Source organism: Corythoichthys intestinalis, chromosome 20 (genome assembly GCF_030265065.1).
Source record: "Corythoichthys intestinalis isolate RoL2023-P3 chromosome 20, ASM3026506v1, whole genome shotgun sequence".
Lineage (NCBI taxonomy): Eukaryota > Metazoa > Chordata > Actinopteri > Syngnathiformes > Syngnathidae > Corythoichthys > Corythoichthys intestinalis.
In genome coordinates this window covers 37,748,038-37,761,810 of record NC_080414.1, presented here as the reverse complement: position 1 = coordinate 37,761,810, position 13,773 = coordinate 37,748,038, and the positions used below count along the sequence as shown (strand labels likewise).

Genomic DNA, 13,773 nt, shown 5'->3' with positions numbered 1-13,773 from the left:
ATGCTTAAACCAGCCGTTCACATCAGAGATGCAGCTATTTACTGCATACTTAAAAAAAAGCAGAAGAATTAAAAAAATCTCACTCTGAATCGATAGCCACATTTACACAGTTTGTTATAAATCGAATTTTATGTAAATACATAATGAATTTAGTGAGTTAAGAGTATTTTAGTGGCGAAAACCACCCACTTTTTGGACAGTACGGTCGAGCTCTCGGGAGAATTTCTCCGACGCAAGATGGCCGCAGTTACTTACGCCTCTGACTCCGCATTTATACATCTAGCCATATATGTAATATCAATGCGTCGTCCTCGCACAAAGATCTTCTAAAAAATAAAGATGAAACTTTAATCGGGCTAGCACTAAGCATATTGGGCGACACGAGATTGTGATTAGACATGTTTTTGCGCCATTGAGAAAACGCCAAAGTGTATCGAAAGTCTTTGGTTGACAAATATTCGCCACTCGCATCGAGTCGTGATTTCGTTTTCGTCAAATTTGAAGAACCCTTTGCCTTACAACGTCTCTGGTGCTACTCAGATTCAGTCATAGACTATCCGACCCATCGACCCGACTGACAGTGTCGGAAAAATGGCGGCTTTCAGTAAATATGTCACAGCGAAGAACTCCTCAATAGCAGGTGGCATTTTACTGACGTTATACTTGCTGAAAAAGCTAAGCCGAAGGTCAAAGCCTGACAAGTAAGTTTATTACGGATATTTTGGGAATTGTACTTGACAATTTTTGGTTAGTCATTTTGACAGGTGACGTCAAGTATACTAAACTTTAAACTATAGTAGTAGTTGGTTTTTGTTGAGCGAATTTTATTATCAAGCACAGTTGGTCTTACATTTTACGTTTCTGATTGGCTATCACACACCCCTGAATTGTAAATGTCTTGTCTATTAATGTCAATTATAAACTACAATAATAGCTATGAGCATGACATAATCACGTTGGAATCCAAATAAAACAAGCTTCATGTAAATTTCCCACAGTGGAAGACTAGTGAAATAGGAGACACTTGATTATGATACATAATACCAAATTAAATCCATTATCACGTTGTGGTAAAAGTGGATGAACTCTTTCTGAAATGCATTCAATTTGCTATTGCTTATATAGGCATTGTAATTGTACTCTCGATTAAAAAGCAAGTCTCATTGAAGACAACTTTGATCATGCTAGCAAAAGTTAAGCATTCATTAGTTCTTTCTGGTCAAGCTATGCCAAAGGTCATATGCAGCATTATCAAATCATGGCTGGTTAATCTTTGCATGTCACGTTACGAAAGTCTGCGTACAAAAAGTACTATCTTACCGTATTTTATCAGCTTCCCCAGATAATTGCAACAAATCTGCCGTGAAAATCTCACAATGGTGATAAATAATTGTATACTGTATTTGTTTTATGCCTCCGATGTTAAAATAACAGCATACGATTTTGTATGCTTGTCTGTTAGATTTATTTTTTTCCCTTTCTTGCAGTCTAAAAGGGGGATCAAATTTGGTGTTTAACTTGGAGGTAAGTTGATTGATTGTATAAACCAGTGCTTCTCAATTACTGTGTTTACAGCGGGATTGCGTAAAAAGGTTTATAGAACACACACACACACACACACACACACACACACACACACACACACACACACACACACACACACACACACACACACACACACACACACACACACACACACACAAAAAACGTGATCGCGAAAAGGGAGACAAATAGAGGTCCGTGACAGTAGTTGGGATCAGAAAAAAAAAAAAAAACCCTAAGGGAAAACCGTGGTGAGAGACAGACGAACAAAAAAAAAACAAGGCAAAGATGCAACACGCAACGAAGGGGTTAAGAATACAAACTGTCAAATGGCAACAAGTCAGCAAGCCGCCTAGGATAGGTTTAAAGACACTGCTGATGAGCTGGATGAGCTGGTTTGGAACCCCAAACCATGTACTCAATATCATAAATCTTTAAATCAATGGCTATAATACATGTTTCCAATAACATATTTTAGTAAAAGAGAACAATTGTGGCTTATTAGAGCCTACGAGTCTTCAAGTCTGTGGTTCCCTTTAATTGTTAACCTGTCCTGTTCAGCTGCTTGACACAGAGAATAGGAATCTGAGGGTCCTATTGGTCTGAACAGCTTTACTATATCACATGGGAGTACGATATACTCCCATTGTGATAAATAGTCTGAAAAATAAAATCAATAAATGATAATAAATTCAAATTGATTAGCAACATTAACTCGGGGCACAACATGCCAAAAAAAAAAGAACAAAACAAAAACGAGTGTCATTGGACAGAGGGACAGTTTTTATTTTTGAAGCCCTTGTATCGTCCAGCATGACTGAGACCATGTCTAATGCTGCAGGCAGTATCAGCTCCTCTGCTATGGTATGTTTCTTTTTAAATTTTTTAAATTATTATTATTATTTTTTGCACTGAAAAACATGGTATTGCCGCCTTGTATGATGCTAACAGTGCTGGCTGGTTTACTGATGTGGCACTCACAAAGCGGCACGATTGTTGGCAATATTCGGCACGTTTTCGCAGCAAAAAATTCTAGCGGCTCATCAATGTGATTGGGGTCTTAATATCTTTAAGTGTCATCTTAATTGACTTTGCTTCATGCTGTCCGCTTCCAACATTTTTTAACACCGCAAACATATCGGCCTTTCCTCATCTCCCACTATATTAAAAGTGAAGCCAAATGCTATGTACCCTTTGTCATATTTCCCCGTCTTAGCTTTCGAGACTTCATATATCCTGCTCTTTGCCTGTGTGCTCTTGTTTAATGCAAAAGTACTGCGTAGACTCTGAAAATGAGAGCACTGCCACACACTGGATGTACAATTACATGATATTCTAGTACATAGAAGGACATATGTCTTAATTACTTGATGGTTTTGCAATGACCAATTCTTTTTTGTCCTGTCTTTCATACAGAAGGATGGCAAAAAAGACCGTGCGGCTGTTGACAAAATCTTTTTCCTTCGAATTCTACGGATACTGCGGATCATGGTTCCGCAAGTCTTTTGCATGGAGGTAAGAATTAATTTTTAATTGGGGCCCAAACACCAACCGTTGCAAAGTCCCAAATGTGTCTAGCCCAGAGGTGTCCAAACCGGTCCGCTGAGGGTCCTGGTTTTTGTTTGTACCAACTGAGCACAGACAGTTAACCAATGAAGTTTCTGCTAAAACAAGCAGCATCTGACTGCAATCAACTGATTGCACTTGGAAGACACCAGATTGGTGAAAATGTGTCATCTTGTTTTGTTGGAATGAAATCCAGCACCCACTGCGTGGAATACTTTACTAGAGCGTGGTGAAATTTGGGCATAAAAGCCTCAAGACAATTTTAAGAAAAAAAGAATGTGTGTTTAAGACAATGAATTTAGCTGAAGTGGCCAGCATATTCTGATGTTTCACTTTATCAACAAAAGCTTGTCAAATCTTAAAATTTAGCACATTTGAAGGGAGCCCATGCGAGTACAAATTTTAATCACAGGTAGAGCACCACCTACTGGCAAAAAGAAATGACATGCTTAACCTTTTGTTCCATTACTGTGTTAAAGTGCCTGGGACAGCATATAAAATTTTTAAATCTTAAATAGCATTATTATGTGAATCAGAATCTTTATCATATTAGAATTATGTGAATCAGAATCATTATCATATTAGAATCAGATTTGACTATATACAACAATTTGGCAAAGTGCTGATGATAAGAAATTAGTCTTTTAACCTGCCGTTTAGCCACGCCTGCCATTATCGGGCTCGAGCGTCCACAGCTGTAGGATGACGTTGGCAGGGTCACGATTTCAGCTGATTTAGAATTCAGCCCATTGAGAGAGAAGATTCAGAACGAGGAAAATACGACACCGAGCAGCAAAATGTCATAATTGTTTCAATCTCTCCGATATTTTTACAGGATATTCTTTTTGTCTATGTATTTCCCCCCAATTGCTAAATAAATGGTATGGTCATGACAAATAACAGTCTTTCGAAAACGAAAAAGCACACAAAACTACCCCGGATCATATCACACACGGCAGCGGGGTTGACTGCCTTCCCGACAACATGCGACGAGCAAGTTACACCTCGTCGTTCCTCTGCTGCGTGCAGGATTGCTTGTTGAGGGGGAAGCAGCTAGAATGACCGCCGGACAAACCGGCCGATCTCGGAGGAACGCGTGGCTGTCCGAGCCCAACCTGAGGATAGTGGTCTATAACCAGGCACGTGAAGAGGAGCGAGGAGGGTGTGCGACAAGCCGCCGGTCGCATTCCTGGTGGACCAGGAGCATTGTCAGCCACAAAATGCAGGCCACCTCCTGATTAAAACGTGTGCTATGATCCCAGTATTTGACGTAATACAAAACACGTGGTTACTCACTTCCTCGTAAGTCCAATCGTCCCACAGTTGTCAGACTTGCTTTGGTGTCCGTGGGGAACGGGAAATATTTGAAATCCAAAAAGGCTCACACGCCTCTTCCTGGTGCAGCAACCAAAACCTGCAGCATATTTGGCTGGCGTGATCAGAAAAATAAACAAATTAATCCGCACAATTGGCTAAATCCACAGTCCATCTGCATGATATAAAGCAATTCTGTATTGTGAGATGCTGACCCAGGTGATGTCACATTCACATTCGTCCTCAATCCGAGACTGGAGCCGGAAGTCTGTCATTTTCATGGTGCAGGATTAAAAACATTTTATAAATAAAATGATCGCTTCCACACACATCCAAGAGGTCCATTTCATTCAGGAACATAAAATACCGCGTGAAATATGAAATAAACATGCAAAGGTTTTGAGATTTAGACAGCAAATTGTTCCTCTATTACAGGTTTTAAACATGAAGAATATTTATGACATTTTGCACGCATGTTGGGCCAGATTAAAACTCTGAAATTTTGGAGATGGCTTGCATGGTTTTCCAACAATGTTTCAATGATGCCCAGAGGTGGGTAGAGTAGCCAAAATTTTTACTCAAGAGTGGTGTTACTTCTAAATAATACTGTATTACTCAAGTAAAAGTAGTAATCCAAAAAAATGTACTCAAGTACAAGTAAAAAAAAATGTATTTGGTTAAAAGATTAATCACGTAATGGGTAACATTGTGAGTAACTGCTTACCATGTTTAATATTTTTTTGGAAATAATGTTTTTTTTTTCTCCTCAGCACAGTTATCTATAGGAACTGTTATTTATTATACTGCACATTAACCAGCGAGAGGAAAAACATTACAGAACTGAATAGGGCTGCAACTAACGATTATTTTCACAGTCGATTAATCGAACGGTTGATTAAACAATTAATCGGATAAATGTCTCCTTTTTCAATTCCCTCCCCAATTTACCTTGAAGTTTTTTTTTTGGCATGTCACATGGCATGTTTTGGCACAAAATGGATGACTGTCTTTCAAAAATATTTTATTACAGCTTCCTAACTTACTAAACTACTACTACACTTGATCTTAACTGTAGTCTACAACTGTATTGATCATCAAATTCGTTGGCAACTAATTTATTCATTGATTTTAATCCATTAGTTATTGCAGCCTTGTTAAGAAGCTAGTTTAGACAGCAAGATGTCCGAAAAAATGTAAAATGTTGCTTTTCAAAGTAAAAGCAGATGTTTGTTCATGTACAGTACTAGTTTGACTCAATAAAAATATAATGAAGAAATCTGGTAATATTTACAACTGAGAAATTATCTGTATGTTATAATTTCAAGAATTTAGACAAGATAAGGTGAAGTTCATTAACGATTAATTGGTGATCAAAATAGTTGTTGATTACTTTGCTAATCGATTAGTTGTCGATTAATCAATTAATAGACCCTACTCACCTACGTCACAAAATGGGCGTGTCGCTGTTTCCGGCCGCCATATTGTACCTCTTTTTCAGACCTATTCTCATTGTTTTCTATTAGTCGAGCAAGTTATAGAGCAATTCATGGAAGCCCCGGTGTTATCTGACGCTGTAAACTCATTGGATCCGTTGCATAAAAGGCGTTACGTGGAAAAGCTTCAGTTTATCCATTCGCCAGATCCGTATTTGATGCCTAAATCGATGTTTTTCGACCCGCTGGCTTCGCCTGACATCTGATACCCACACAAAATCAGCCTATTCTCACGAAAGTTTGAAAAACTTTAAGAGCTTGGAGGCTTATAAATGCTACGTTGCTGGTTAGGTGAAACACGTCCTCGTACACGAAAATTCGGCAGGAATCTTGTGCTCGGAAGGTGAGTTACGAAATTTTCAATTGAAAATCTTTTGTTCTTGCTAACATCCACTGTCAAGTCTAATGTATTTCATGTCATTTGTCAATGGAGCTAGGGCTTTTAATGTTTATATGGTTTAGCGATAGCACTAACTACATACATACGTGTATGTTGTCGGCGATTAGCCTAGCAATGATCTTAATTGTGGTTGTCAGCCCGAAACCCTCTAAATATATATTAAATGCATCTTACCAGATATAAAATGACTACTACATAATCTGTGGTAGTCGTTTGGAGCCCAGTTGTCTCGTCGAATTGCAGCAGTCAATCGCGGCCTCCTCTTCGTGTCTCTCGGAATACGGTAAAAATTCAAGTCTCTCCGTCTATCTTCTCTGTTTTTGCAACCGACCGCCACACACGACTTCACCATTTTGAGTATTAATGTTGACGAGCAGTAAAACGTGCAATAATAGGAAGAATTTACGAAGCGCTAATGCATTTCTATGGCGAGTATGCGGACATCATGGCGCGGGGGCGTGGCTGTGACGTCACGTGAGTAGGGTCTATAGTTGCACCTCTAGAACTGAAGCATCGTTCGTCCAAAGAGCATGAGTGCCCTCTAGGGGAGAAAATAGTTCAAATTGGAATAGTTGAAGAGTGAAGAGTTCCTTCATAGTTCCGATAATTAAAAGGATAATGTCTTTGGTTTTCCATGGTCAATCGGTGCCAAATAAAAACTGGGAGAGAGAGGTTAAAATCCGAGCTTTCGAGTCTTGTTGATGGCAGCGCTCTATGCATATTCTTCATTTTTTACAGTGCTTTAAAAACGCCACGTGATTGAACAGGACGGCATGATCATAGTTTGGCAAGTTATAGTCTGATTGGTATGATAGAGTCGTGATAACTGTTGCGACATCTCATTAGTGAAACTGGTAGAGCTACTGTTGGCAGCGCTGGCACCCCGCCCTCCCCCAATCTAAAATGTAAAATAAAGAGGAAAAATGTAACGACTAGTGTAGCCCAAAGTAATGGAGCAAGAGTAGTGTTTCTTCTTCACAAATCTACTCAAGTAAACGTAAAAAGTATGGCTTGGTAAAACTACTCTTAGAAGTACATTATTAAAGTAGAAATAATGTGAATTCTTAAATTAATGTAATGTGTTACTACCCACCTCTGGTGATGCTTTTAAAATAATCCATATTAACTTTGCTTTTGTTATTTATATTTGTTAACCATAGACTGGATACCTAATCCTTATTGCTGTGATGTTGGTGGCGAGGACCTACTGTGATGTATGGATGATTCAGAATGGTACCATGATTGAAAGGTAAGACCTTTTTCAGTTCAGTACTGGTGGTGCATTTAATACCTATATTATATTTTTATACTAAATTAGATTTTATACTTCGGACTTTTTATTTGTGCTGCTGCAATACCCGAATTTCCCCTATAAGGGATCAATAAAGAATGGTCTTATCTTAATTTTTTATTTATTTATTTATTTATTTATATATACTAGTATTAGGCCTGTCGCGATAACACATTTTAGTGTGCGATAATTTATCTCATAAATTATTGCGATATGCGATATTATTGCGCCCCCCCAATTTTTTAAAAAAACCAATTTACAATACCACAGTGAGAATACAGTATATAATAATAGATCAAGTACACCCATTTAAATGGGATATTTACTCTTAAATTCAAAAATACTTTTTAAGAAATCACAACTAAAAACAATAGACCATGCTTCTTAAGTAAAAGACAACAATATTAATACCTCACAGAAACACAGAATAAATAAAATGTGATTTTCAAGAAAAAAATAACTTAAGCATTTAGGCAAATGAAAACTTTTCCCCTCATAGCTTCTGCTATGGTGTTCCATAGGGATGCAACGATACAGTTAAGTCCCGGTTCAATACGGGGGCGGGGGCACGATTTTTGATCCGATTCAATACATTTAATGCTCTGGGCCAAAAAAATAACAATTGTATTTTTTCTTTCTTTCTTTCTTTCGTTTTTTTTTTTAATTATTATTTTTTTTTGCTAACGAGCAAAAATTAAATTGCTATCATATAAACATGCATTTTAGTGCATAATATTTATGTGCTTACTTCTTACTCATCTAAAGAAATTTTGTATAAAAGTGCTGAGAACAATCTTTACTGTTTGTAAAGTGAGGCGGGGCACACTGTTGATTGCTACAGCTCTCTTTGCAGCTAAGTTTACTACATGAGCAAAACATCCTATTTGTGGTCCGAATCCATCTGTGTCACGTACTGAATTAAAAATATTTGCAGCATTATCTATAGTCACTGGTATGGATTGATTTGGCCTTCTTAACTTCCATTCAGTCATGGCGGTTTATAATTAATCGATGTAGTATATGGACTACGTGTCCCATAATCACTCTGGGCTCACGTAGCCAATGGCATGGGACGTAGCACATCTAGTTTGCTATTTCATGATATCTAGTGCGCGCATTAAAAAAGTTAGCAAACGCCACAGAAGTCACGTCTGCTCATTACTGCACAACACCAGCATATGACAGTTGACTTTCATAAACAGGACGAGTTTGAAGCGCAGCGCTCTTAATTTGCCACTTAATGTTCATCATGCCCTTTCAGCTCTCCGTTGTCAAAGCGAGGTTGTTCGTAGCAGCCAAGTCCGTAACAATGTTTTGGCGGATTTCGTTGTAAATATCCGGTGTTGTGCCGAAAAATAGCCGCCCCGCGTGAAATGTCATGCCTGACGGGAGCGCCCACACGTCAACAACACCGGCACGCCGGAGATGGTCCGCATTCAATCCGGAGCACTGACACGGCCGGTATACATTGAACACTAGGATATAATGGGAACGATTGGCTCCGGCGCTATTTTTTGCTGGACCTGGAACAAAGATGCATTTTGCGTAGTTGGTAACAAGGAAGCCGAACTATGAACAGCACGTCTGCCGCACGCGCGCACGCACGTGCACGCGAGGCGATAAATCGTAGCGGAAAAATTACCGCCTTCATTTTTATTTATCGTGCGATAAATGGAATTATTGCACATTGTGACAGGCTTAACTAGTATACTAGTACTGTATGTATGTGTGTGTATATATATATATATATATATATATATATATATATATATATATATATATATATTAGGGCTGTCAAACAATTAAAATTTTTTTATCGAGTTAATTACAGCTTAAAAATTAATTAATCGTAATTAATCGCAATTAATCGCAATTCAAACCATCTATAAAATATGCCATATTTTTTTGTAAATTATTGTTGGAATGGAAAGATAAGACACAAGATGGATATATACATTCAACATACGGTACATAAGGACTATTTGTTTATTATAACAATAAATCAAACAAGATGGCATTAACATTATTAACCTTCTGTTAAAGAGATCCATGGATAGATAGAAAGACTTGTAGTTCTTAAAAGAAAAACGTTAGTACAAGTTAGAGAAATTTTATATTAAAACTAGGGCTGTCAAACGATTACAATTTTTAATCGAGTTAATTACAGCTTAAAAATTAATTAATCGTAATTAATCGCAATCCAAACCATCTCTAAAATATGCCATATTTTTCTGTAAATTATTGTTGGAATGGAAAGATAAGACACACGGCGGATATATACATACAATATACTGTACATAAGTACTGTATATAGAAAGACTTGTAGTTCTTAAACGATAAATGTTATAGTTACAAGTTATAGTAATTTTATATTAAAACCCCTCTTTATGTTTTCGTTTTAATAAAATTTGTAAAATTTTCAATCAAAAGTAGAGCTAATATGATAATAAGAATAAAAATAATAATAAAAATAAAGTGAAAAGTTTTACGTGTATTTTGCATAGCTATTTTGATATGGAATGCCAGTTCATTTTGCATTGTTTTTTAACTGTGTGTCAGAATAGGGCCTCATTACTGTAGACTGAAGTGCTTTTCTTTTTGTGAACATTATTTTTTTGGGGAGAGATAGGAATATTATTTTTGTTGTGCTTTCACTAAACGATACTTACAGTATCTGTACATATCTTACCCAAAATACAACAAGAGACACATAATTGCCACTAAAAGAAAGAAAACTTACCGAAATATGTGTGGAGCACAAATAGCAATTTGCATTGCATTGTGAATACAGCATAAACGTCTCTCAACTACTAATTCTCCCACGTTGAGACGAAATAACATGAATATGGAACGGCGCTGCCCCCAAGCGGCCGGTGGCATTATCTTCACTCTTAATGTCCATAAACGGCCTCATTGTAATCTGTTTGAGGCAATATGCGAGATGGTCATTCACCCAAGCGCCAGCAGAGGGCGGCAAAACTCCATAACAACAAGTGAGCGTTTCAGTGTACTGTCATTTAAATCTGTCTGAGCGGGACATCTGCGTTAATTGCGTCAAATATTTTAACGTGATTAATTAAAAAAATTAATTAACGCCAGTTAACGCGATAATTTTGACAGCCCTAATTAAAACCCCTCTTAATGTTTTCGTTTTAATAAAATTTCTAAATATTCAATCAAACAATAAACTTGTAGTCCGCCATTGTTGATGTCAATAATTACTTACACAATGCTCATGGATGTTGAAGCCTATGAAATCAGTCGCACCTAAGCGCCAGCATAGGGTGGCAAAACTCCATAAAACACAACACGTGAGCGTTTCACTGTGTACGGTCATTTAAATCTCTCTGAGCGGGGCATCTGCGTTAATTGCGTCAAATATTTTAACGTGATTGATTAAAAAAATTAATTAACGCCCGTTAACGCGATAATTTTGACAGCCCTAATATATATATATATATTTTAAATGCCGGGATTAGAGGCAGGGACTGATGCAGCACGAGCCAGGTTCAGCTCTGCATTGTAAAATACGCAGTGTTAGCTACCTATGTAATAAAACAAGTAATATGTAATAAAACAAGTAATACAGGTCAGCTGATAAAAACTCGCAACGAGCAAGCGCCGTGCTTACCAGGACCCAGTCAGATTCTCAACTTGATGCACGATCAAACATATGCGTAATCAAAGACACATGGGTTTTGATAAGATACTATCATGTAACTACCTTGTTTCAATCCTAAAACTCATTTTAGCATGTACCACGAAAGCCTGAGTTATGCTTCTGCGTTGCAGTGATGGCGAAGCTACTACGGCATAAATGAGCATTCGATAGTTCTGCGGCAAGGGAACGCGTTGCTCTGTAATTCACCGCCAAGCCACTAGAGGAGTGTGGCATTGTGTTTGTACGGTTTGGGGGTACTCTTGTTGACCTCCTCTAGTTTTCTTCAAGTTAGTATACAATAATGCCAACAGAGATGGAACGCTTGAATGTGGATCTTCAGGTCATTAACATTGAACAACAAATTTTGATCATACTGTAATGTCCGTAACTAAGCACGGGTCCTTTAAGAGGCGATCAGACTGGGGAGCGGTAACGTAGCGGGAAGAGAGTGGAAAGAACGGGAGAAAGCGAAAGTTAGCGGTCGCATGTTGCGGCAGCCCGCTTTAATTTTGTTATTCATTTTATTGTTGCCACAATAAAGTGGGGAAAGCCATAATCGACTCCTCTCCTTCTTCCCACCATCCATTATCATAAAAGCACCGAAGCACTCTCAATCAGTGATGATCTATCAAGTGTGTGAACTATTGTTGAAAATTAAATATCAAAACAACTCTTTGGACACCAAAGCTGTGCTTTATTCTTCATATAATAGAAGTTTGAAATGTAAATAATGTAAGTCACAGACTCACAGCAAACATATGTAAACAAAAAAAGTGTACCAACCAAAAATAATTTAGTTTGAAGGATTTTGTGTTGAAAGAAGATTAAGCTGTTATCAGAATGGGTTTATGTGTATGGTTTCTTTATAAAAAGAAATGAGCCAACTTCGCTATCTTACAATAACTCAAGTGCTAATATGCTTCTCCAAAACACAATACAAACGGACACTAATGACACTGATTAGCATAATCTCTAACTAGGTTAGTGCTATATGCTAAGTAGTAACGTCTAATCAACAAACAATACAATTGGTATCATTTACTCTGACGGAGGCCCACTGGATCTAATAACACAAAAGTTAATCTTAACTCTTGACACTTTCTAAAGTTATTGATTCAGCAACCCAACCCGAGTGTAGCAGACTAGCAGTGAACTCTCTCTCTTGCTCTCATCACTGGCGGGCGCGTGCAGCCTCACATTACTCACAAAGACCCAAACGGGAGTGCTCATAGCTGCCAGTAAAAATCAATCATCAAATTCATTGGCAATTAATTTATTAATTGATTTTAATCGATTAGTTGTTGCAGCCTTATTTCCAACTTATCCATTGTCTCTGTGGTTTTGCAGTGCAATCATTGGCCGCTCAACAAAAGATTTCAAGACCTTCTTGTTCAGCTTCATCCGATTCATGCCACTTGTAAGTGTGCTTTCTCTTTATATTTTTGTTTAAACAGTTGACGTGAATGTTGTACATGTTTGCTGGTGCCTCTCTTTTAAAAAAGTGTCTTTAACCCTATACACTCCGCGCTGTACAAATGGGAAAGCCCCCAGCCCCTTGATTTCTCTGGGCCATAACATCATGTCATAAAGACGTCATTTTTGATCAGTGAATAGACGAATAGCAGCTCTTTCATTCAACACCAGATGGCAGCACTGTCGCATCGTAACTAAACGAGTTTTGTGGAACCGAGAGGCAAAATCCATTCGAAGTTCACGTGAGTGACCGGGAAGTTTTATATCCTCTCTCTGCCTGGAATAATCAATTTTGATCACAATTATATTGGAAATATGGCATCAGGATGACAAGGCAGGGGTAGAAATAGGTGTGGAACACCAGGAAAAGACCATCCGGTCCGTAGGAGGCGAGTACAAGCAGTAACTTATGCCGAGTCTGATGAGGAGTCTCCAGAAAGAGGGGCTGTGTTTTTGGAGGAAGAGGAGTTGATAAACAATGGCATTGATCCTCTCCAAGAAGAACCAGGGATGAACAGACTCCTCGCAGATATAGAAAATGGAAAGTAACATCTTATTTTTATCCAAGTTTAATGACAAGAATGTCTCCTGTTTACGAACTGTTGTTAAAAACTGCCATTTTTGGAATGTAAATTACTCCATTCTCATTTGCTCAACCTTGATGTGCTATATGTCAAATTAAAGCCAAGATGTTACATTTTTATGATCAGTTGTCAAAACCTTTCTGGGATTTATAGTTTCAGTAATCAATTGATGTGTGTGATTGCCCATATTTGGCATTTGAAACAAAAACAACTATAAAATTATAACTGGTTATTACACTTTTTTGGGAAAAATGGCATGATCTTTTGACGATTTAGACGTAAAAACATTAATAAATTAATAATAATTAATAAAAACAGCATTTTGAGCTGTTTTTTTTTTTAGTTCATAAATACTCATTGAAAAAACAACCCCTAATTTCACAAAAAATGCTAAGAGTAAATAGTTAATAAAAAGATTTACTGTTTACTGTAATGGGTCACACAATCCA

General features: G+C 37.6%; 1 protein-coding gene across 1 annotated transcript in view; it reads left to right on the top strand.

Annotated features, from left to right (window-relative positions):
- The first annotated feature begins 329 nt into the window (after positions 1-329).
- Positions 330-13,773, top strand: part of abcd3a (ATP-binding cassette, sub-family D (ALD), member 3a) — a 77,417-nt gene continuing 63,973 nt past the window's right edge. Inside the window, exons 1-5 of the mRNA XM_057823896.1 lie at positions 330-701; positions 1,488-1,524; positions 2,959-3,057; positions 7,476-7,564; positions 12,615-12,684. Coding sequence (XP_057679879.1) covers positions 592-701; positions 1,488-1,524; positions 2,959-3,057; positions 7,476-7,564; positions 12,615-12,684 — 405 coding nt within the window. The 5' untranslated portion in view covers positions 330-591. The remainder of the gene's footprint in view (positions 702-1,487; positions 1,525-2,958; positions 3,058-7,475; positions 7,565-12,614; positions 12,685-13,773) is intronic.